Source organism: Gossypium arboreum, chromosome 7, assembly GCF_025698485.1.
Source record: "Gossypium arboreum isolate Shixiya-1 chromosome 7, ASM2569848v2, whole genome shotgun sequence".
In the NCBI taxonomy this organism is placed as follows: Eukaryota; Viridiplantae; Streptophyta; class Magnoliopsida; order Malvales; family Malvaceae; genus Gossypium; species Gossypium arboreum.
This window is the reverse complement of record NC_069076.1, coordinates 82682911-82709686: the sequence shown is the minus strand read 5'-3', so window position 1 is coordinate 82709686 and position 26776 is coordinate 82682911. Positions and strand designations below refer to the sequence as shown.

Sequence of the window (26776 nt, the reverse complement as noted above, 5' to 3'; positions counted from 1 at the left end):
CATTCCGGTGAACAAGCTAGACCGTCTTTTCAGTAATATAAGTGCCGATAACTTCATTTCTTTCAGTGATGGTGAGATACCGCCAGGTGGCATAGGGTCCATCAAAGCTCTGCACATCACCACCCGGTGCAAAGGGTATATACTACCGAGGGTATTGATTGACAATGGGTCGGCACTGAATGTCTTACCACTGCCCATATTAAATAGGTTACCTATTTATAGCTCTCATATGAAGACATGCCAGAACATAGTGAGAGCGTTCGATGGCACCAAGAGGAAAGTAATGGGTAGAATTGAGATCCCCCTTCTGATCGGACCCAACACGTACGAGGTAGACTTTCTCATGATGGACATCAGGCCCTCTTATAATTGTTTACTGAGGAGGCCTTGGATTCACTCAGAGGAAGTGGTACCATCATCATTGCACCAGAAGCTGAAGTTGGTAACGGAGGGTCGGCTAATAACCATAAATGCAGAGGAGGACATTATAGCCTCTGTTACTAGTGACGCGCCGTACATCTAGAATGATGATGAAGCAATTGAGTGTTTCTTTTGATAATTGAAATTTGTCAATGCGACTTTTATTATCGAAGGAGGCAAGATCCCAATGCCAAAAATATCCGAAGCTACAAGGATGAGCTTACAACTGATGGTAGGTAAAGAGGCATTGCCTGGAAGGGGACTTGGAAAATACCTCCATGGACGGGTTGAAGTGCCGGGTTTAGCTGGCAAGCAGGATCGTTTTGGTTTGGGATATAGGCCGGAGGCCAAACAAAGAATGGAAGAGTTAGAGAGGAAACATGATAGACAAAGGGCACGATTGAGTGGGACAGAGGTCAAGTGGGAGTCAATGACCTTTCCCCACATATCCAATACATTCGTGTCAAGAGGAATTATTCATCTGGAATCATAGATGACAAGAAAAGATACAGCTAAAGATTTGATAGGCAATTTGAGCATCAACGCCCTATCTGAAGAGAGAGTGATGGAAAGAGACTTATTAGGCATTCACCCTTATGAGCCTGGCAGTGTTCTAAACAATTGAACTGTGGAAGAAATTCCTATAGTTCTTAGAGCTAATACAGAGTAATGTTTAGAACATACTTATTGTTTTAAGCCTAGAAACAATAAGAATCTTTTGTGAAATAGGCTCATGTTCAAACATATTTATTTAATAAGAAATGCATTTTTGTGTCTCATTCTGGGCAAATATTCTTTCATATTCTCATTACATTCATAATCATGCCATACAAATAAGCCACCCTTTGATTTATTCTTTGGATATTTCTTTTGTGTTATAATAGGTCTCCAGATATCAACATCACGAGCGACATTGTTACGGACTCAGGATCTCCTTTTGAGCGATATATGTGTTTAGGGGGATCTCAGGATTTTGAAGGTAACGAAGATTGTGGGATATCTCCGGATTTGTTAAGGATGGTAGAACGGGAAGAGAAACATATTCAACCCCATAAGGAGACAATTGAGAATGTGACTTTGGAAGAAGGGAATGAAGTGAAAATTAGAACTTGTATAACCGAGGAAACAAGGTAAGACCTCGTTAAACTGTTGCAGGAGTTTAAATATGTCTTCGAGTGGTCGTATCAAGACATGCCTGGTTTAAGCGCTGATATTGCGGTACATCGAGTCCCCATAAAAGAATAGAGCAAGCCTGTTCAGCAGAAGCTTCGAAGGATAAGGCCCGATGTTGCAGTGAAAATAAGAGAAGAGGTCAGGAAACAATTTGATGCTGGGTTCTTACAAATGGTGAATTACTCGGAATGGGTAGCCAATGTCGTCCCCGTCTCTAAGAAAGATGGAAAAGTACGGATGTGTTTGGGTTACAGAGACCTAAACAAGGCTAGCCCAAAGGACAACTTCCCGCTGCCCCATATTGACACTCTGGTGGATAATACGGCAGGTTACTCATGGTTCTCTTTCATGGATAGTTTCTCGGGATACAATCAAATAAAGATACATTTTACAAATATGGAAAAAACCACGTTCATAACATTGTGGGAAATATTTTGCTATAAGGTGATGCCATTTGGGTTAAAAAATGCGGGAGCAACGTATCAAAGAGCTATGGTAACCTTGTTTCATGACATGATACACAAGAAGATTGAAGTTTTCGTCGACAATATGATCGCAAAGTCCCGAACAGAAAAAAGCACATACAGGTTTTGAGGAAGTTATTCTTAAGGCTGAGAAAGTTCCAACTAAAACTCAATCCAACAAAATTTACTTTCAGAGCTAGATCAGGAAAGCTACTCAGTTTTGTCGTCAGTGAAAAAAATTGAGGTCGACCTCGACAAAGTTAAGGCTATTCAGCAATTACCCTCGCCATGCACTCAGAAGGAAGTTCGAGGCTTTTTGGAAAGACTAAACTATATCGCCCGGTTTATTTCGCAACTAACTGAGAAATGCGACCCCATATTTCGTCTTCTCAAGAAATAAAACCCAGGTGTGTAGGATGAAGAGTGCCAGAAGACCTTTGACAGGGTTAAACAATATGTTTCCAATCCCCTAGTGTTAACACCACCTAACCCGAGTAGACCATTGATATTGTATTTGACAGTATTTGACCATTCAATGGGATGTGTGCTTGGTCAACACGATAACACAGGAAAGAAAGAAAAGGCGATATAATACCTTAGTAAGAAATTCACTGAGTGTGAGATGAGATATTCGCCAATTGAGAAGCTATGTTGTGCTTTAGTCTGGACAACTCGGACATTGAGGCAGTACATGTTGTACCATACGACTTGGTTAATCTCAAAATTAGATCCTCTTAAGTACATGATGGAGTTAACAGCTTTGAATGGAATGATGACCCGATGGCAAATTCTGCTTTCCGAATTCGACATAGTTTACGTGAGCTAGAAGGCTATAAAGGGAGTGCAATAGCATATTTTCTAGCCAGTAGAGCTTTAGAAGATTACGAGCCTTTGAATTTTGATTTTCTCAATGAAGATCTAATGTATGTGGCAGCCACTCAAGAAGACACTCCGGAAGATCATCCTTGGAAACTAAATTTCAACGGAGCATCAAACGCCGTTGGTAATGGAATTGGGGCAGTCTTGATATCCCCAAATGGAGATCACTATCCATTCACTTGCAAATTGGATTTTGATTGCCCAAATAATATGGCAGAGTACGAAGCATGTATCATGGGTATCCGTGCGGTCGTGATCGCAAAATCAAGGTGTTAGAGGTATATGAGGATTCTGCATTGGTGATCTATCAGCTCAAAGGTGAATGGGAAACAAAAGACTCAAAGTTGATCAATTACCGAGAGCTGGTTCTGGACTTAATCAAGGCATTTGATGATATCACCTTCCATTATCTCCCGCGTGATGAAAATCAGATAGCTGATGCCCTAGCTACGCTAGCTTCCATGATCAGAGCAAATAAACAAGAAGATATGAAGCCAATCCAGATGAGTATTTACGATGCTCCAGCTCATTCCCGCAATATCAATGTAGAGAAAGAGAAGGATGATCATCCTTGGTATTAGAATATTCTACGATATGTGAAAAATCGTGTATATCCTGATCAGGCAACAGAAAATGATAAAAGAATGTTGAGGAGGCTGGCCGTTGACTATGTCTTAGATGGTGAAATCTTGTATAAAAGAAGGAAAGGCCAAGTGCTGCTAAGATGTGTTAACACTGTTGAAGCGAAGAAAATCCTAGAAGAAGTTCATGAAGGTGTCTACGGGACGCATGCCAATGGGTTCACAATGGCCAGACAAATTATGAGATTCGGGTATTACTGGTCTACAATGGAAGGAGATTGCATCAATTATGCCAAGAAATGCCATAAGTGCCAAATTTATGGTGACAAGATCCATGTGCCTCATTCACTTCTTCATGTTATGACTTCCCCATAGCTTTTCTCAGTGTGGGGCATGGATGTCATTGGGCCGATTTCGCCGAAGGCTTCTAACGGATATTGTTTCATCTTTGTGGTCATCGATTATTTTACCAAGTGCGTGGAGGCTGCTTCATACGCCAGCATCACGAAGTCGGCAGTCAGCAAGTTTTTGAAAAAGGAAATCATATGTCGATATGACATGCCAGAGAGGATCATATCTGACAACGTGTTAAATTTTAATAATAGCATGATAGTGGAGGTCTACAATCAATTCAAAATTAAGCACCACAACTCATCACTATATCGCCTGAAAATGAATAGGGCAGTTGAGGCGGCTAATAAAAATATAAAGAAGATCGTGGGGAAAATGGTTGAGACCTACAAGGATTGGCATAAAAAGTTACCATTTGCTTTCTATGCCTATCGAACGTCGGTCAGAACTTCCACCGGGGCAACACCTTTCTCTTTGGTTTATGGAATGGAAGCAGTATTGCCAATTGAAGTCGAGATTCCTTCTCTCCGGGTTTTATCTGAATTGAAGCTAGATGAAGCAGAATGGGTCCAATCTCGGTACGATCAGCTGAACTTGATTGAAGAAAAGAGGCTGAGAGCTATTCGTCATGGTCCAATGTACCAAAAGCGAATGATGCAAGCTTACAACAAGAAAGTTCGCCCAAGAGTATTCTAGGAAGGGGACTTGGTACTAACTATGCAAAAGGATTTCAGAGGAAAATGGATGCCAAATTGGGAAGGACCCTATGTAGTGGAGAAGGCTTTTTCTAGAGGGGCACTGGTATTAGCAGAAATGGATGGTAAAAGCCTTCTAACCCAGTAAATTCAGATTCAGTCAAGAAGTACTTCACCTGAAAAAGGAAGGCCAAGGCGAAAACCTGAAAAGGACGCTTTGAAAAAAAAGAAAAAAGAAAAATGGAGAGGTCAAGGCGAAAACCCACAAAGGACGCTTTTAAACCAAAGAGGTTTTTAAGTTGAAAACCAGAAAAATGGCAGATCAAATTGTGATCAAGAATAGGACATGTTGCGACCTTATTCTAGTAGAATGAACAAGAAGGAGGAACATTACATCTTGAAGACATCAACGAAATACTTCAGACCTCCTAAACACATATCTGGCTATCAGGGGTTTTCGAACAGTCCGAATAGAGAAGCTCACGCTGCGATATTTGGGGCACCAATTTTCCATCTTATACATTTTTTGTACCTTAGTAAAATCTGTTATCTTAACTAATTTTCTACCTCGAGCTTCGTTCTCAATAAAGTTTCATCTTGTCTATTTTGATAATCTTTTTCAAAGCATTTCCTATAGAAATATTGATTAATGGACTAATAACATTTTCATAAAAGGAGTTCTGCATATTACTCTAGAAGCTTCTAAGTAGTGCAAGAACCCGAAACAGGTCAATTATCCAGAACCCACCAAGCTTAAAGGTTAAGGTTACTTGAGAGGTTAAAAGGTTTAAGTTAAGACTATTACTTCAGATGTTTGTTAAAGAAATCAGTTGAACAATAAGAAATACGTTAATGGAAAACAGCGAGCAATAACAGCTTAAACGTTAAAAAATGGCAGTTCTCATGACATTCTGCAGCACATCTAACTAGAAGCATTTGATTCATTTTGATCATAGCATCCTAATTATTTGACATAAGCATCACATCTACCTAGGAGCATTTGATTCATTTTGATCATAGCATCCTAATTATTCGGCATAAGCATAAATACGTGAAACCGATTTTATAGATCATGTTCCTTAGAGGACGGTGCAGTTGTACCGGTGAAGTCACGAGCCTTAACCCCCTAAGCAGTAGGGTAACAGGCTACAAATTACAGATCTTATCTCCATGTATCGGATATGGAGTAGATCAGAAATGGCGAGTCTTATCTCTATCTATCGACTATGGAGCAAATTTTAGCCACCAACCTTATCTCTCTGAGGTAGCAAGAGAGCAGGTTAAAGATATGAGTCTTATCTTCCTGAGGTAACAAGGAAGAAGACTGCAAATTATAGATCTTATCTCCATGTATCGGCTATGGAACAGATTTTAGCCACTAGCCTTATCTCTTTGAGGTAGCAAGAGAGTAGGTTGAGGATACGAGTCTTATCTTCCTGAGGTAGCAAGGAAACAGATTGCAAATTATAGATCTTATCTCTATGTATCGGCTATGGAGCTGATCGAAAATGGTGAGTCTTATCTCTATGTATCAGCTCTAGAGCATATTTAAGCTACCGGCCTTATCTCTCTAAGATAGCAAGAGAGCAGGTTGAAGATGCGAGCCTTAACCCCCTAAGCAGTAGGGTAACAGACTGAAAATTGCAGATCTTATCTCCATATATCGGCTATGGAACAGATTGAAAATGGCGAGTCTTATCTCCATGTATCGGCTATGGAGCAGATTTAAGCCATCAGTCTTATCTCTCTGAGGTAGCAAGAGAGCAGGTTGAAGATACAAGCCTTAACCTCCTAAGCAGTAGGGTAATGGGCTGAAAATTACAGATATTATCTCCATGTACAGACTATGGAGTAGATCAGATATGATGAGTCTTATCTCCATGTATCGGCTATGGAGCAGATTTTAGCCACCAGCCTTATCTCTCTAAGGTAGCAAGAGAGCAAGTTAAAGTTACAGACCTTCCTAAAGCTGATGCAAGTCTACTTGAAGGAGATGAGCAACAAAAAAGTCAAGACTCAGCAAGACCAGACAGAATTGACCCACTTGGAGTCTTTGCTCTATTCTCGTGACACGACAATGAGCAAAGAGGGGCAGCTATTATGGCCCAATTCAGCCCGGAGCCCATAAACAAAAAAACCAAAATAAACAGTCCATTTTGTTTACAAATTCAGACCCAAATTTTAAACCATGGCCCAAAATACAACAGTCTAATACAAAATTGAAACCCAAACCAAACACTTAAACCCTAGGCCAAACTTTTAAGCCCAAAACCAAAAAACATTTTTGGCAGAACCCTAGCAACCAGCCTCCAGCCGCCGCCATCTAAGCAGCCCCTAGGCACCGCATGTTGGGCGTCGTGCGCTCTTCCACCACGCCACGTTAGAGACATGCTTGTTCACGTACCTGCAAATGTGAAAAACGGTTGTAAAAATCGACTATAAAACCGAAACAAATCGTTTGTAAAAGGGGATCGTTTTTTTTTGGATTTGATGAATACAAAAGTAGAGAATATACACAAAAAAAATAGATACATGAGCAAGCTATTTCAATAGAAACCAAATTGAAGATTAGGAGGTGGTTTTTCCTTTTACTTTTCGCATTTTTTTTCTTCTCTTTTTGCAAATTGATTTTAAACCTGGTTTTAAACAAAAATCGAAGGAAAAGGCTCACTTGGATTTGCCCCATGGTTCGGCGTCGGAGGTGGAGGCGTTGAGGCACCGATGACCCTCCTATGTGGCTCCCCAAAGCAGGGTTGAAACCCTAGCAGAGGGATAGGGGGCCATTCTTTTTCTTTTAAAAAAAACTGAAAGGTAAAAGGGGATTTTGCCCAAAAGACCTTTTTTTTGCTGCAAACAAAACGGTGCCGTTTAACGGGGAGGGGGTTCTGCGCGTCAACCCGCTCCAGAGCCCGGATCCGCACCTTTGGGCATTAAATAGGGAATTTCACGTCTAGTCCCTTCTCTTTGCGCCAGCTTTCAATTAGCCCCTATTGTAGTTTACTTTTTTTTTTAAATTTTTCCCTGAACCTTACGCGTCCTTTCAATTTAGCCCGTACCTAGGCCCTGCGTTTTGGGATTTGGATCAATTACGCTTTTGGTCCCCGTGCATTGGCACGCATTGTGATTTGACCCTTATTTTGCTATCCGTTTTATTTGTTAATTATCCCTCTGATTTTGCTTTTCTTTCAATTAGGTTTTATTTCAATAATTTTAGGTTTAAATTTATTTAACATTCTTTTTTTTTAAAAACCCTTTTATTTAAACATATATTCTAGGTTATTCTAATCCTTTTACCTCATTTCAACTTGGTATTTTATTGGTATTTGTTTTAATACAAAGTTATTATTTAAAAAATTCTTTTATGTCATATTGTTCTCAAGTTATGTGTGATATTTAATTTAATTATTCTTACATTATATGTATATATATAATTTATATTAAAATTAATTTTGTTCTATGTATATTATTGTTTTCATATTATTTTATGTAAATATTTTCTTAAAGATTTATTATATATATGCATATTTTCTTTTAAACTTATTATTTTATGATCAGTTTGCTTTTAAGGATCTCTTTTAAGGTGTATATTTTATTTTATTTTTAAATACTTTCATGTAGTAATATTTTGTATGTACATTACTTACCTTATTTTTTTCATTTTCATATATATACTAGTAGTCAAATCAATTTGTTTTATTTGAGATTATGTTGTATATTATTTATTTTGAATTTCTTCTTGCAAATTATATATATTTTAAATAATCGTTCATATATTATCAGCTTTTTTTCGTACACATAAATTATTTCGAGTTCCAGAATGGGTTATTCCTTTGTATATTTTTTCCTCCTTTTTCCATAAGTTTTGAAATTGTTTTGTGCTATATTGGTTTCTAGTTTTCATATGGTTTTATATATTATGTGTCATCTTTAGTTTTCATATTATAACTACCTATTATTGTTTCATCCAAGTAATTAGGCTTGTATTTCTCGTTAATGCATCATGATTATGATTCTCATATTCTCCGAATGTCGACCGTCCTTTATCTCTAAACAAATCAAACAAGTATATCTTTGCTCGGTTTTCATAATTGTAAACTTGAACCTTCTCAACATAAGGAAATATTTCGTGTTTAGGAGTTCGAGGGGTCGTGCCCAATCGTGCTGGGTTTCAATTTTTCGTTCAACTAAAATACGGAATATCCTTTGGAATTTTCGTCCATGCTTTTTAAAATTAAAATGAGGCAATATTTCGTATTTTGGAAGTTTGAGAGATCGTACCCAGTCGTGCTAGGTTTCGATTTTCCATTCGACTAAAATACAAAATATCCTTTTGAAATTTCACCCATGTTTTCTTAAATTAAAATGAAGCAATGTTTCGTATTTGGAAATTCAATAAATCGTACCCAATTGTGCTGGGTTTCGATTTACCGTTGGCTCGAATAGCCAAATATCCTTTTTTAAAGTTTTAGGTGCATGTGTTTTGGAAATCCTGAGATGATCTTGTGTCGAGGGTTCGAAATATTGTATCCAATCGTGCTGGATGTAATATTTTATTCCTTCTAAGCGAGAGAATCTCAATATCCAATTCAAATTATCCAAACGTTTTGAAGGAATTGTATTTTAATTTTTTTTTCAAATTTTCAATATTATGACGTTAATTGATCAATACAGTACCAATTTTGGGCGTTGCGAGGGTGCTAATCCTTCCTCGCACGTAATTGACTCCCGAATCCATTTTCTAGTTTTTTCGTAGACCAAAAATGTTGTTTTAATAAACCGAAATACTTTATTAAAATGATTGATCACAAGGTGACCCGATCACACCTAAACAAAAAGGATTTGTGGCGAATCCATTTTCGTTTTAAAGTCGATCTCCATTTTTCAAAATAAAAATGGTTTCGACAGATATAATCTTTATCAATAGGATGTAAATTAGAATGGCTCAGTAATAATCAGTATCCACTACGAATACTATACAAGCTTGAGTGTTCACCACCCTATACTACACGGTCTTCTTGTGGGAAACTCGAAAGTGGAATACTCTTAATAATATTCGCTTCACCGTGGGAAAATACAGAATTAATTAGATCTAAGTTACATACTATAGGATCTCCACTCTTTTATTCGCAAAATGATTTTCAAACATCCATGATAACCATTTATGAAAGTTGATCTGTTCGTTATTACTGGGGCTAACATAGTGTAAAGCTAGTCACACATCCATTGCAAAATCACAGTATCGTAGAACATGATTCACATCCTCAACAACTTGATAACATTTAGCGCAAAGAGGGTTATTCGAAATCCTCTTATTATATAAACTCGATTTTGTAGGCACAAAATGTTTAAAAAATTTCCACTGAGTGATTTGAATTTTTGTAGGGCAAGAAAGCAACCATATCTATTGATATAATCTTTTGTCCATCATATGTAAATTATGAAGGCTCAGTAATAATCAGTACCCACTACAAACACTATACAAGCCTAAGTGTTCACCACCCCATACTACACGGTCCTCTTGTGGGAAACTCAAGAATGGAATACTTTTAATAATATTAGTTTCACCATGGGAAAATACATAATTAATCAGATCCAAGTTCCATGACATAGGATCTTGCACCATAAGGTCTGACACCCACGTAATATGATCCATTTGTGGGTATTGAATCTTTCAGGGAGTAGGGTCAGGCTACCACTAATCATTCTAAATTGAGATTGATGTACCTATGCCAACTTTCCATCTGAGGCATAGTTCCAAAAGTCCACACGCACACCATATGTTTCGCCAGATCAATGAAGGGTTAGAACCTAAAGACGCATTAAGAAAACCTGTAGATGGGTAGTGCTTTACTTTTAATAACCTTCCCACTAAAGTAGTTGGGTTTGTTAGAAGGCGCCAACCTTGTTTAGTAAGTAGAGCAATATTGAACTTTGATAAGTCTAAAAAGCCAAGACCACCGTCTTCTTTTAAATCACATAGAGAAGACTAATTACACCAATAAATTTCCTTTTTCTTAGTAGACTTTTGCCACCAAAATCGAGCCATTAAAAAGATTTAGGTCATAAAAAATACATCATTGCATATGTAGGTAAGGCCTGGAAATAGACTTTATGAAGACATCCTTACCCCTACCAGAGTCCGAGCACTCCAATAAAGGATACTACTCCGGAACCGATCCTTGAGACTTGGGAAAGCCCTTTTCTTATTTCTCCCAAAATAGGCGGTAGGTTTAAATATCTCTTCAAGTTATCTGAATTAGCAATTCCCAAAATTCGTCTAACATCCAACTGATTCCCCTCAATCACATTTGTGCTAAAAAAGACGTTAACTTTTTATAATTTATAAATTGGCCTAAACATCTAGCATATTGTTGTAGAATTTACTTGAAGGTGTCAGCTACCATAGCTATAGCCTCCCAAAAATAATGCTATTATTAGCAAAGAGGAGCTGAGTAATCAGAGTGCTCCTGAACAACCCTTACCCTTCGAATCTGTCCATCCAACAATGCCATTCATAAAGGAGAAGAAGGGCCCTCACCACAAATAAGAAATAAATAGAGACTCAATGGATCCTTCTATCAAAGACCTCTAGTAGGACTAAACTTGTCCGCTACTATTCCATTAACCACAATTGAATATGTCACTGATGAAATAATGCCATTAACCCATCCAGAAAAGAAACCCATCTTCAGTAGCATTACTTCAATAAAGTACCACACAACACGATATTAAGCCTTGGTCATGTTTAACTTTAGCGCAAAAGACTTTTGTTAACCCATCCTCCTATTTTTAAGAGAGTGAGGAATCTCACAAGTAGCCGCAATGTTGTTAGAGATAAGACAACCAGGCACAAATGCACTTTGAGCCTTGTCAATACATAAAAAAAAAAACACTTCTTGAAACCTGTTAACCAGCATTTTCTAAGTAATCTTAAACATAACATTGCAAATAATAATAGGTCGAAAATGAGTCATATTAAGGAGATTGGTAATTTTTTGGATTAATACATTGTCGGTGGGATTAATAGAAGCCAATGGGACTTCACCTTTCAAGATAGCAATGCAGAAGCTAGAGACTTCTCTTCCCACGATATGGCAAAACCTTTTGGTAGAACACAACATTTAATCTATCCTCTATTGACGCCTTAAGGGGACTCATTGAATATAAAGCGGTAGTGACTTCCTCACTAGTGAAATCTCGAGTCAAGTGTCCATTCATATTAGTCGTTATGCATATATCAACATTTGTGAGTATCCTAGTGTAACACCCCGTAAGTAATGGATGTTGAGAATTATACTTTCGGGACCCTGCCTTAGCAAATTGGGCTAAAAATATTATTATATTTTTAAGAGTTACTTTAAAAGTGAATTAAATGTTAATTAAATAAATTTTATTAAAATGGGCTAAATTAAATAAGAAACAAAAGTAGGAACTACTACTAAATTTTAATATAAAACTTATAAAAGGGACTTATTAAGTAAATAAGCCATGTTATGTATGTATATATTAGATAGTGAATGGTTTCAATCTACTTTATTAGTATTATAAGATTATAATATATTAAAAAGAAAAAAGTTAAGAAAATAATAAGAAGAAGAAGAGATAAAAGATACAGTAGGTGAAAAGGAGACAGGGGAGAGAGTAAAAATCATTGTTTTTCTTGGTTGCTGTAAAATCTAAGAAGCATGGGGGAAAGAGCCATTTGGCCATAGAGAGAAATGCATGAGTAAAATTTGTGAGTGAAATTTGATGATTTTTGCATGAAATTTATGTTTTTGAAGATATAATGCTATGAATGGAAATTTTGAGAGCGAATGGAAATTTTGAGAGTTTCCATGGATGAGAAATTCAAAGGTTTGATGTTATTTTGTTGAATCCAAAATTTCATTGAGGTGATAATTAGAATATAAATTTTGTAGACCAAGTTGGCTATATTGTGTGGTAATATTATTGGTAATAATTTCTAGGATTTAAATGTAGTAAATTTAAAGTGACATAATTTAAATGGTTAATTTTTTAAAAGATAGTGGATTGTCTTCGGTGGATTATATTTAGTTGGAATTCTTTTAAGTTAAATGTAGATGTTAGTGATTGAATGTGGTTAAATTCTATGTTTATTATTAAGGATCAAATTGAACAAGTGATTAAATGTTAGGACAATTTTATAATAAATAGTAGAATGATGTGAATGTATAAATGTAATTATTGAATTAATGGAATAGAATTAACTGAATGAAATTATGAACTTTGGCTAAGGAATGGATCAAACAAATGTGAATAGTGGAAAAACGAAGGTAACGGAGTAGCTATCGGTTTCACTAGTATGACTATTTTGTTAAGGTAAGTTCGTGGACTCGAACTTAATTTTACTTCTAATTATTATTTAATTTAAGTAATGCTAAATTACTCATGATACAAAATGTATACAAATGTAAGGAAAATAAATGATGAAATTGTAGAAGTAAAAAATTGTATAATTGTTGATATGTTCGACTAACGCTGGGCGCAATCTTCGTCAACTTGTCTAACTAGTGCTGGCCACACAATCGTCGGTTAATCCGACTAGCACTGGGTGCAAATATTGTTGGTTTATCCAACTAGAGCTAGGCTCACAATTACAATCATCGGTTAATTCAACTAGCATTGGGTGCAAATATTGTTGGTTTATCCAACTAGAGCTGGGCTCACAATTATTACCATCAGTTAATCCGACTAGCGCTGAACGCAACTTTCTCTGCTGTTTACGGCTAGGCACTGGGTGTCACATCGTTAATTGTTATCACGATAAAGTTACTTGAATTATCAAGAGAATCGAAATCTTATTTGGCTAAGTTAGAAATCCATATTAATGGAGATTGAAATTGTGTTTAGCTAATAAATGGAACCTATTAATGATAAATTGATTTACATGTTGCAGGTTAGATAAATAGTAGAATTGGACTCGACATCCTACAGGAGTCCCGTACTCGATGTTGGTGACATTTCTTTTGTGTTTTGGCATGCACCTAGGATGCATATTTAATGATAGTGTCTTTTTTGTTTAGTGAACTCTAGAGTACTAGTTTTTGGTAAGTGTATATAATTGTAAATACTTTGTTGATATCTTGTACTATATTGAAAGTAATGTTGCTTAAATGAATTGGATATGAATGATATATGTAGGATATGTATTTAGGAAATTCAATGGTTGTATGTAATAAGGTTACACGTTTTAAGCCTGATGTTGGGTTGGTTTGAATGCCTATTATATCTTAGTCATATGCATATCGTTGAGCTTATGTTGGTATCATTTTGGGGGAGAAATATGGCTTGGAAAATGGCATATTTATGTCCACACGAGCAGAGACACGGGCGTGTGTCTCAACTGTGTATGACACACGGCCATGCGCACGGGCGTCTGGTTTGGCCGCGTATCCCCTGTATATTTAAAAATAAAGAAATAGAATACTCAGGTAGTTTCACACGGGCAAAAACACGGACGCGTGTCTTAATCGTGTGCAGTACAGGCCTAGCACACGGGTGTGTAACTTGGCCGTGTGACCCCTGCATCAAATTATTGAAAGTTTAATTGTTCATACGATCTAGCACATGGGCGTGTGGTTGGTCGTGTGACTCAAGTCAGAGAGTTACACGGGTATGGGCACAGGCTGGGTCACGATCGTGTGCCTCACATTGAATGCCTATACGGCATGGGACACGAGCATGTCACTTGGCCGTGTGAGGCACACGACCTGGCCACATGGGGATGTGTCCCCTGTATCTAAGAAAAAATTTGTAATTTCGTGAAAAATTCCTTGAGTACTTGATTTAGCCCCGAACTAATTTTAATGATTATTTTGGACTCGAGGGCTCATATTAGGGATTATATGAATATCTATGAAAGATTTTTATTTGAATGAGAAATATAAATAAAATGTTTGATTGATTGAGTTATAAGTCTGGTAATGCTCTGTAACCCTGTTCCAGCGACGGATACGGGTTTAGGGCGTTACATTTAGTGGTATTAGAGTGTACAGGTTTAGCTGATTCTCTGACTAAATCGAGCTTGGAAGTGAGTCGAAAGGTACATGCCAAAGTCAAGTCGAGTTTGAGTCAGGATTGGATGCTGTTTATTTATAGTGTAAAGATGTCAAATGATGCTAATAACATAGTCGATCAAGAAGTACATATTGGTGTTGAATCCACCAGGGAGTTTGATGAATTTGAGTCAGTAACACCGAGTATACGTATTGATGGGGTATGACGACCTAATGCTACTAGTGGCCCAATTGAAGGGCAACCTGATAATGATGTATTATGAGTGATAGCAGATGCACTTCAGAGGGTAACGGGAGTCGCTCCACTCCCAACGGCCACATTTATGGCTAGAAGAGCTCCTATTAAAGAACTAAGGAGGTACAGTGCTACCGAGTTTACTGGAATAAAAAGAATTGACCCCAACGGTAGAATTTTGGTTAGAGCCAACGACTCAGATCTTTCAATAGTTAGAATGCACTCCCCGAGAGAGCGTTATCTATGCAGTTTCACTATTACAAGGAGAAGCCTATACATGGTGGAACATAGTTACGAGGCATGTGACTACAGAAGTAGCCGATTGGGAATTTTTCCAACCTGAATTCCAAAAGAAATACGTTGGTGAGCTTTATCTTGAAGATTAGAAATAAGAATTTCTCATGTTAAAACAAGAAGATATGTCGATAGTAGACTACGAAAGGGAATACTTGCGACTTAGCTAGTATGGAAAGGAGTTGATTCTTACGGAGGAGGAAAATTGCAAACGTTACCTTCGGGGCATCCGCAATGAAATTCAAACCCAACTAGTAGCATTGAGAATTAAAAAGTTCGCAAATTTATCAGAACGAGCAAAAATGGTCAAACAATATCTGGGATTATACAAAAAAGTTGAACCCCCTCGTGCTACAAGTAAACAATTGGGAACTTCAATCCTTCCTCTGCATCAAAAAGAAGTAGAAAATCATGAGAAATTAGGAAATCAACTGCAAGATCAAGCATGCCAATTAAAGTGCAAGACTATCAACCTATATTATTAGTGAGTAGTGTAAAGGGACTGAATAAAGTTTCAGATATGCAAAATTGTGAACATTATGGCAAGAAGCACTGGGGAAAATGCTAGAAATTAATGAAAGGTTGCTTCCGTTGTGGGTCATTAGAGCATTTTGCTAAAGAATGTATGAAGCGCGAAAATGATTCGGCTTTACGGTGAGGGTCTGAAGGACAAGTAGATGTGGATCGATTTTGATGGGAGGATCGAGAAAGAGGGATGATATAGTTGCTCATCAGTCTGAGACCAGAGCGTTCACACGTGCTTATGCAGCCAGTGATGAAAGGGGTGCTACCGATGTTGTAACAGGTCTTTTTCTTCTATTCTCTACATCTGTTTATACTTTAATAGATTCTGGCTCTTCTCACTCATATGTCAATTTTGATATGGTTAAATTTAGGAATATGAATTATGAAATGTCGAATGTAGCCATGTCCATGTCAAGTTCCTTGGGTCAAACTGTATTAGTAGACCAAGTTTGTAAACGTTGTCATTTAGAGATTCAAAATCTAGTGTTTCCTATAGATTTATTAATTATGCCTTTTGGTGATTTTGATGTAATATTGGGTATGAATTGGTTGATTGAACACGGAATAGTTCTGGATTGTCGCAAGAAAAAGTTTTTGATCTAAGATAAAGAAGAGAAAGTCATAGAGGTTTGTGGTGTTAAAACAAATAGGCCAAATAAGATTATTTCTTCGATGTAAGTAGATAAATTGTTGAAGCAAGGTTGTGAAGCTTTTTTACCATATGTCATTAACTAGAAAACGAGAAGCGAAGACATTAGTAATATTCAGACTGTTTGTGAATTTTTTAACATATTTCCTAATAAATTACCGGGATTACCACCAGATAGATATGTCGAATTTGCAATCAAAGTGTTTCTTGGTGCAACTTCCGTATCTATAGCTTTGTACCGAATGGCTCCTATTGAGTTGAAAGAATTGAAAGTTCAACTACAGGATTTGTTGGAACGTGGTTTTATTCGCTAGAGTATATCGCCTTGGGGAGCTTCAGTGTTATTTGTTAAAAAAATGGTTCGATGCGACTCCGTATTGATTATCGTCTGTTGAAGAAGTTGGCAATTAAGAATCGATATTCCCTTCTGCGTATCGACAACTTATTTGACCAACTTAAAGGAGCTTCTATCTTCTCCAAGATTGACCTAATATCGGGATACTATCAGTTGAAGGTAAAAGATAGTGATGTGCCAAAAATAACCTTTCGAACACGTTACGGTCACTATGAATTTTTAGTGATGCCCTTCGGATTAACAAATGCTCCAGCAGTGTTTATGGATCTAATGAACCATATTTTTCAACTGTATCTTGATCGATTTGTGGTTGTTTTCATTGATGATATTCTGATTTATTCAAAATCAGAAGTTGAACATGAACAACACTTACGAATCGTGTTGCAATGTTGCGAGAGAAATAGTTGTTTGGAAAATTCAGAAAATGTGAATTTTGGTTAACCGAAGTGGTGTTCTTAGGACACATGATATTAGTGGATGGAATTCGAGTAGTACCGGAAAAGATTGAAGCAATCGTTCAGTGAAAAGCACCAAAGAATGTGTTAGAAGTTTGTAGTTTTATGGGTTTGGCCGGGTATTATCAAAGACTTATGAATGGCTTCTCGAAGATAGCAACGCCAATGACAAACTCCTCCAGAAAAATGTATAGTTTGTTTGGAACGAGAAGTGCCAAGAGAGCTTTGATAAGTTAAAGCAGTTGTTGACAGAAGCACTGGTTTTAACTCTACCCGAGTCAGGAAGGGAATTCGTGGTGTATAGCGATGCTTCACTAAGTGGTTTGGTTTGTGTCCTAATGCAAGAAGGAAAAGTAATTGTGTATATGTCTCAGTAGTTGAAGACTCATAAACGTAATTATCTAACGCATGATTTAGAGTTAGTTGCAGTAGTTTTTGCTTTCAAGATTTGGAGACATTATCTATATGGTGAGAAATTTCATATATACACGGATCATAAAATTCTTAAATATATCCTAACCCAAAAGGAGTTAAATTTAAGGCAATGACGTTGGATCTAACTTTTGAAAGATTATGATTGTGTTATAGATTACCATCCAGGTAAAGCCAATATTGTAGCAGATGCGTTAAGCAGAAAAGCAGTAGCTGGCTTACGGGAAATGTTCGCTCGACTCAATGTTAATGATTATGGTAGTCTCGAATTGAGAATCAAGCCTGTATTATCAGATTAGAGAAGCACAGTTGTTGGATCGTAAATTGTCAGAGAAAAGAAAAATGGCTCAAGGTGAATCAATTAAAGATTTTAGCATTGATGATTGGGGTTGTTTACGATTCAGTAATCAAGTATGTGTCCCTAATATTTTGTAATTAAAAGAAATAATTTTACGGGAGGCACACAATAGTCTTTTTCCTCTACACCCAAGTGGAACGAAAATCTATCGAAACCTTCGAGAGTTGTATTGGTAGCTGGGCATGAAAAGAGGAATAGTGGAATTTGTGGCTAAATACCTAACTTGTCAAAAGATTAGGGCGGAACATCAAGTCCCCACAGGTTTGTTACAATCTATTTTTATTCCTCAATGGAAATGAAAGCGTATAACAATAGATTTTGTCACCAGGTTACCCCTAACTTCAACCAAGAAAAATGTCATACGGGTGATAGTTGATCTTTTCACAAAGTTGGCTCATTTTATCGCGATCCGGATGGATTGGTCTCTACAAAAGCTAGTTGAAGTCTATATTCAAGAAATTGTCAGATTACACGGCATACCTATGTCAAATATATCTGATCAGGATCCCCGATTCACTTCACAATTTTGGAAGCAATTATATGAATTACTTGGTACTAGGCTAAATTTTAGCACAGCTTTTCACCCTTAGACGAATGAACAATCTGAACGTGTTATTCAGATTCTAGAAGATATGCTTCGAGCCTAGTGATTGAATTTGAATCTTGTTGGGAACGTTATTTACTTTTGGCCTAGTTTGTGTATAATAATAGTTTTCAATCAAACATTCAAATTACTCCTTACGAAATGTTGTATACCTGTATGTTGGTCTGAATTAAGCGAGAAGAAAGTGATTGGGATAGAGTTGATTCAAGAAACAGAAAGTATCGTTAAAGTGATCAGAGACAGATTGAAAGCGGCTTCCGACAGGCAAAAATCGTACACAGATTTGAAACGCCGAGACATTGAATTCTTAGTGGATGATAAAGTATTTTTAAGAGTATCTCCATGGAAAAAAGGTTTTGCGTTTCGGGAGAAAATGGAAAGTAAGGCCTTGCTTTATAGGTCCGTATGAGGTCACTGAAAGAGTCGGACCTGTTGTTTATTGATTAGCACTACCAGTAGAGCTACAGAAAATTCATGATGTTTTCCATGTGTCGATGCTTAGAAGATATTGGTCGGGTCCATCTCATATTTTATCACTAGAAGAAATTGAATTACAACCTAATTTAACATATGAAGAGGAACAGATCGAAATCTTAGCTCGTGAGGTAAAAGAATTATGTAACAAATGTGTTCCATTAGTCAAAGTCCTTTGGCGTAGTCATAATGTCGAAGAAGGAACGCGAGATTCGGAAGAAACAATGAGGTCACTATACCCTGGCCTCTTTTTAGGTAAATTTTGGGACAAAATTTCTTAAGGGGGAGAGATTGTAACGCTTCATAAGTAAGGGATGTCGTGAATTATACTTTCGGGACCCCGCTTTAGCAAATTGGGCTCAAAAATATTATTATTATATTTTTAGAGTTACTTTAAAAAGTGAATTAAATGTTAATTAAATAAATTTTATTAAAAGGGCTAAATAAAATAAGGGATAAAAGTAGGAATTACTACTAAATTTTAATATAAAACTTATAAAAGGGACTTATTAAGTAAATAAGCCATGTTATGTGTATATATATATATTAGATAGTGGATGGTTTCAATCTATAGTGGATGGTTTCAATCTCCTTTATTAGTATTATAAGATTATAATATATTAGAAAAGAAATAAAGTTAAGAAAATAATAAGAAGAAGAAGAAATAAAAGATATAGTAGGTGAAAAGGAGATAGGGGAGAGAGTAAAAATCATTGTTTTTCTTGGCTACTGAAAAATTGAAGAAGCATAGGGGGAAAGAGTCATTCGGCCATGGAGAGAAATGCATGAGTAAAATTTGTGAGTGAAATTGTAACAGCCTAATTTTTAGTGGTATCGGAAATAGAGATTTGAGATCACTAAATCCAATGGATGAGTTGAAAATTTAATAAATTAATAGCTATGAGTCAAATGTGAATATAAAAGCATTTTTGAATTAGTAAATTTGGTGATTTAAAAGAATTAATTAGGTAAATTGGGTTGAGAATGAGGTATCGAGACCTTGACTTCATAAATCGAGCCATAAATATTTCTAAAAATATTTATGGAGTGTTGGTGAGGTAGTAATAAAATTTAGTCAGAAAATTTTGACGTTTGGGTGGTTAATTAAATAAAAAGAACTAAATTGAAAAGGGTGTAAAAGTTGCTAAAAGGATTAAATAGCTCAATTGTCAAATGAGGAAGGACCTAAAGTGAAGATAAGCCCAAAAGAGATATTTTGGGCGGCAATAGCTGAGAAAAATCAGGAAATGGGTGAAATAAGGGCAAAATTGGAAAATTGACAAAATTGGCTAAATAAAAATGGGACTAAATTAGAATATCTAGAATTCTCTTCATTTCTCTTCATATTCATCAGCTGAAAAATAGAAATGGAGGAGGGTTCAAGCTGGTTTTCATACTCTAGCTTCATGTAAGTTTAATTCTTGCTTTCTCCTTGACATTTTTATGTTTTTGGACTTTTACAATTGGGTCCAACTTACTATTTCATTAGTTTTTGATTCCATGTCTAATTTTTGAAGTTGTTATGGATGAGTGCTGGAAGTATATGATGATTTGGCATGGAATTAGAGCTTTAAATTGTTTATATTCTGATTTTATTGAAAGAATTGAATAGAAAGTGAATGTTTGGGACCTAATTGTAAAAGAGTTTGAAGTTAGAGTTTTATGTGGAAATTATGAATTTAAATAGTTATGAAATAACTTATAATGTCTAGAAAAAGTATTAATTGAGAAAATTATCTTAATTGAGGGGTTAATTGAGTAAGGACTGAATTGTATGAATTGTGAAATTTGGGGTAAAATGGAAATCAACATTTTGCACTAAAACTGTTTTGGGCAGCAGCAGTAGTTTAACTTTGAAAAATCACCAAAAATTGTAGAAATCTAATTAGAGGATGAATAAAATATGAAATTAAAGCTTATTGAGTCTAGTTTCTTATAAAAGAAATTATGTAAGCAATGGAATTGTAAATCATGAGTTACAATAACTTTTGTGAGACAAGGTTAGAATGATTTCGGGTTCCCCTATTCTGAATTTGGAAAATCATAAAAAATTGGATAAAAATAATTAGAGGCTTAAATTTATATGTTTAGAATCCTGAATGAGTCTATTTTCAATATAAACAAACGAGGATATCATTCAAATCTTGTACGAGAAGATAATTAATTTTTAGTGAAGAAGGGTCGGAACTGTTAGACAGCAGAACAGGGGAGACTTCAATGAATAAAATGTATTAATTGGCCCAACCAAAAATTATGAAATTTTTATGGTAAGAAGACATATGAGTCTAGTTTCTGGGAAAATTTATGGATCTTAATTTTGAGTTCTTTATCTCAAGATAAAAATAATTTAGTGACTATGACACAGATGGACAGCTTGAATATTCACATAAGTAGATAGTGAAAATTATGGATAATGTTACCTACAAGTGTGTTATTTATACTAAGGATGTGGATGGAGAGGAGGAGGAGGAAAATATACAAAAAATATATGAATGAATCGTGTATAAATTGATCACATACCCGATTATAATCGATAAGTGTTGGATTAGAAATGATATAATTTTTTATTTGGTATATTAATTATGAAATTATGATTATCGTTATAATACAAAAATTGAACTTGTGAGCTTATATGGCTAAATTTTAATGATTATTTGTTAATTTTATGAATTTCATGATGTGTTATTTCATATGTATTGATGCATGAAAATTGAATAAATGATCAAATTGAGCATTTCAGTTCAGTGACAAGATGAAATGAAGGAAAAGACCATGGTTGGACCATGGCAACAAGTGATAAGTGATAGCTTCGGCTACACTTATCTGATCAAGGAAAAGTGAAAGTGATAAGTGATAGCTTCGGCTCCACTTATCTGATCAATGACAAATGACAAGTGAAAAGTGGTAGCTTCAGCTACCTGATCAGTGAAAAGTGGTAGCTTCTGCTAACTGATCAGTGAAAAGTGGTAGTTCCGGCTACCTGATCAGTGAAAAGTGGTAGCTCCAGCTACCCGATCAGTGAAAAATGGTAGCTCCGGCTACCTGATCAGTGAATAGTGGTAGCTTCAGCTACAAGTGACAAGTGATTTCCGTATAAGACCATATTTGGGATGTGGCATCGGTGTGATATATGCTACTGTATAAGACCATATCTGGGATATGACATCAGTGAGATATGTGATTCGTGTAAGACCATAGCTGGGCTATGGCATCGATATATGAATATGTGCAAGACCATAGCTGGGCTATGGCATTATTATGTGAAGATGTGTAAGACCATAGTTGAACTATGGCATCGAGAAAACGAAGTACTCAATTTCGTAAGACGTTCACTAATTTGACAAAGTTTGGTCAGTGTTACATGGAATTATGTGATACAAGGAAGAACTTGGTTGATAAATGAATTCATTTGTGATTATATAATTGTTCATCTTGAATGTACTGTCCATATGTATTGATAATTCAAATGTTTTAATGAATAAAATTCCGATATGGAATAAATTGAACACGAGACAAATAATTATGAAATTGAACTCGGAATTCATGAAAATGACGGTTATTGATATATGGAGACATGAGACATTGATATATGAATATGGAAAATGTTTGATAAATGTGTTTATTCATAATTATAGAATTATATACCTTATGTGTACTATTTGTATAAAGATGATATTTCAAATACTTTGGTTATTTAAGCTTAAATACGAAATAGTCTGAAATCAAGATAAGTTGTTATGAAAATATATTTAGATTACAGAGATATGGCTGATATATGTTGTATGATTACATAACGTGAAATTGTGTATATATATGAGAAATTAAACAAGAATTAAGCCCATACACGTTTCTTGTTATTTATATGAAGTGTACGACTGACAAGGGTGATGAAGTTATAAACAGAGAGTTACACGGGTTGAAAACACGAGCGTGTGACTCTCCAAAATGTGAAAATTTTCTAAGTATTGCAAAAGTTTCATATGTTTATGGTTTGGTCCTGAACCACCCTGAATGTATGTTTTGGGCCCCGTAGGCCCATATAAGGGACGTTAAACATATGTATGAAAGTTTTTAATTTAGAAAAAACTTTATGGCTGATTTTTTTACATGATTGATCATATTAAGTTTGGTAATGCCTCGTACCCTATTCTAGGCTCGGAATACGGGTAGGGGATGTTACAGAAATTTGATGATTTTTGCAAGAAATTTATGTTTTTGAAGATATAATGCTATGAATTAGTTTACCCATGTTGAAATTTTGTGAATGGAAATTTTGAGAGTTGCCATGGATGAGAAATTCAAAGGTTTGATGTTATTTTGTTGAATCCTAAATGTCTTTAAGGTGATGATTAGAATATAAATTTTGTAGACCAAGTTGGTTATATTGTGTGGTAATTTTATTGGTAATAATTTCTAGGGATTTAAATGTAATAAATTCAAAGTAACATAGTTTAAATGGTTAATTTTTGTAAAGATAGTGGATTGTTTTAGGTGGATTATATTTAGTTGGAATTCTTTTAAGTTAAATATAGATGTTAATGATTGAATGTTGTTAAATTCTATGTTTAGTATTGAGGATCAAATTGAACAAGTGATTAAATGTTGGGACAATTTTATAATAAATAGTAGAATGATGTGAATGTATAAATGTAATTATTGAATTGATGGAATAGCTTTAATTGAATGAAATTATGAACTTTGGTTAAGGAATGGATCAATTAGACATGAATCGTGGAAAAACAAAAGTAACGAAGTAGCTAGCGGCTTCACTATTACGACTATTTTGTTAAGGTAAGTTCGTGGACTCGAACTTAATTTTACTTCTAATTATTATTTAATTTAAGTAATGCTAAATTGCTCATGACACAAAATGTATACATATTATTGAATAAATGATGAAATTGTAGGAGTAAACAATTGTATAAATGTCAATATGTTCGACTAGGGTTGGACACAATCTTCATTAACTTGTCTGACTAGTGCTAGGCACACAATTGTCGGTTAATTCGACTAGCACTGGGTGCAAATATTGTTGGTTTATCCAACTAGAGCTGGGCTCAAAATTACAATCGTCAGTCAATCTAACTAGCACTGGGTGCAAATATTGTTGGTTTATCCAACTAGAGCTAGGCTCAAATTATTACCGTCAGATAATCTGACTAGCACTTGACACAACTTTCTCTGTGGTTTACTGCTAGGCATCGAGTGCCACATCGTTAACTGTTATCATGATAAAGTTACTTGAATTATCGAGAGAATCCTAATAAGACAAAAACTTTCCTCATGACCAAGTTTGCCACAAAGAAAGTAAAAAATTGTGAGCTTTCCATACTCAAATCTCGCATAAACCTGCCTCCCATTTGGCAACACAAACTTTTTCTTACACTTTAGTGGTTTTCTAATATCAAGTCAAACTCTAACTCGCGTTATTCCTTTATACCCCAATGAAACAACTTTCACATCATACTTAAGGAACACCCCAATAAAATTACCTACTGCTCACACTTTAGCAATTTTCGAATATCAAGTCGAACTCTAACTCGCATTATTCCTTTATACCCCAATGAAACAACTTTCACATCATACTCAAGGAACACCCCAATAAAATTACCTAGCTGCTTTGCCACCATCTCGGGCATGAACCCATCTGGTAGATCATGGATTAGAACCCAAAAATCTACAGTAAACAGTGGCACAACCATTGGTTCGTCCCCATCTTTTAACTGGTGCATAATGAGAAGATGAGAATTGAAATTCCATGGTCCTTCAGCCTTAATTATCTTTACATCCACCGTATGATATAATCGAAAAAGATACCTTCTTTTATTCTTATTAGAAATTAAAATACCCTCGATCGAATGCCAAATGTTTGTCAAAGTCGTTTGCATTGACTAAAAATTAACCACACTCAACGTTAGAAAAGAGCCCACAAAACAATTATCAAAAGAGACCACTAAATTTGGTTTCTCCGTACCCAACTGCAACACCTCATCCTCCTCATCCCATGAGATAGATCGGCCATGTTCTCTTCCACATCCACCATCCTTTAACAATGGTGGACATAGAGAGCAATGAAACTAGAAAAAAGAAAAAAAAGAAAAACGTGCTATAAAGCAAAGAAAAGCATGCTACAAAGTAAAGAATAAATTATTTCATAGTTGATAAATATTTTATATTTGAAATACTTATATTATTGTGAAATAATTAATCGGCCAGCTACCCGGCCCTGAACAATTATTTAAACTATTACAATTTATAGATAAGTAATATCTTATTATAAAACATTTTAATTATTTTATATTACATGAAATAGATAAAATTAATTGTATAATCATTTCAAAAAATAATTGTATATTTTAAATAATAATTACTCTAATTAAGAGAAATAATTAATTAATTATAATTAAATAATTAAATGGGTAAATAGTGACGCAAAAAAGTTAATTAATAAATTTAAGTAAAATACAAATGACAGCGTTTCGCCAGTAGTTTCGATAGTGTCCACGAAGTTCCCAGAGAACCCATGGCTTTAACTGTAGTCAATCAAACCAAATACAAGGACAATTTCGTAAAACTGCCTTAATTGAATCTCCTTGTGTAACCCTAACCCTAGCTCTTGTTGCTTTTTCTCGATATATATAGCAGGCAGAGCCCTTGCCGCTTGCCCCAATTCTTCATTTTCATTTTATTGTTCCTTCCTTCGCCGTCTACTGCACTTGTGACATCGATTTCAAGGCGAGTAGTCTCATCTCATTATCCTTTCTTTTCTTCTATTATTTTTATCTAAGGCGATGATTTGAAGCTTTGTTTATATATATGGATTCATCTTGCATTGAGATTTATGATTTGTGTGTTGATTTTAATCTGTATTTTTGAGGTTCGATTTTTTTCTCTTTCAATGTTGATTTCGCGATAGATCTTGTTTTTATTGGATCGAATCTAAGATAATAAGGTGATCGGAAATTATTTTGGTGTTTGTGTTTACTTCGCTTTTTCGGAATGATACTGTTTGCCTTGGGCAAACAACTTGTCTTCTCATATGCTCTTTTTATTATTGCTCAACATAAGCTTAGTTGAGACCACGTCTTTCTTCATCTCTGAGTTATGAATTTTAATCAGCCTAGCTCTGGGTTTAGAGATTTTCTTTCTAGCAGCTTTTAAAATATTTACATTTATGATCCATGTGAAATTTCATATGTACTTTTCTTTTAATATTTTGATTTTAACTGTTCCCCTCTTTTTGTTCTTGTGGTTTTGCACAGTGAATCAGAATGGGTAAGGAAAAGAGTCACATTAACATTGTGGTCATTGGCCACGTCGATTCCGGAAAATCGACCACCACTGGCCACCTGATCTACAAGCTTGGTGGTATTGACAAGCGTGTGATTGAAAGGTTTGAGAAAGAAGCTGCGGAGATGAACAAGAGGTCATTCAAGTATGCTTGGGTGCTTGACAAGCTCAAGGCTGAACGTGAGCGTGGTATCACCATTGATATTGCCTTGTGGAAATTTGAGACGACCAAATACTACTGCACTGTGATTGATGCGCCTGGACACCGTGACTTTATCAAGAACATGATTACTGGCACCTCGCAGGCTGATTGTGCTGTTTTGATTATTGATTCCACCACTGGTGGTTTTGAGGCTGGTATCTCCAAGGATGGTCAGACTCGTGAGCATGCTTTGCTTGCTTTTACCCTTGGTGTCAAGCAAATGATTTGCTGTTGCAACAAGGTAAAAATCATTATCTGTTTACATTTGTGTTATTGGGAGACGTTGATGCTAATTTTTTTTTT

The 26776-nt window shown here is 35.6% G+C and overlaps 1 protein-coding gene across 50 annotated transcripts in view; it reads left to right on the top strand.

Moving 5' to 3' along the window:
• LOC108483013 (elongation factor 1-alpha) overlaps window positions 1-26776 on the top strand; it is a 102156-nt gene that overhangs the window by 74153 nt on the left and 1227 nt on the right. For 38 of the 50 annotated variants that reach the window (XM_053030399.1, XM_053030364.1, XM_053030358.1 and 35 more), the window contains exons 2-3: window positions 25645-25716; window positions 26244-26714. In XM_053030399.1, coding sequence (XP_052886359.1) covers window positions 26253-26714 — 462 coding nt within the window. In that variant the 5' untranslated portion in view covers window positions 25645-25716; window positions 26244-26252. Of the gene's footprint in view, window positions 1-4318; window positions 4329-5007; window positions 5018-7332; window positions 7344-7436; window positions 7447-8699; window positions 8710-9745; window positions 9756-12189; window positions 12200-12244; window positions 12256-14298; window positions 14309-15677; window positions 15688-19256; window positions 19268-19725; window positions 19737-25644; window positions 25717-26243; window positions 26715-26776 lie in introns of those variants that run through there. The other 12 variants (XM_053030384.1, XM_053030389.1, XM_053030356.1 and 9 more) reach the window with 12 other exon arrangements.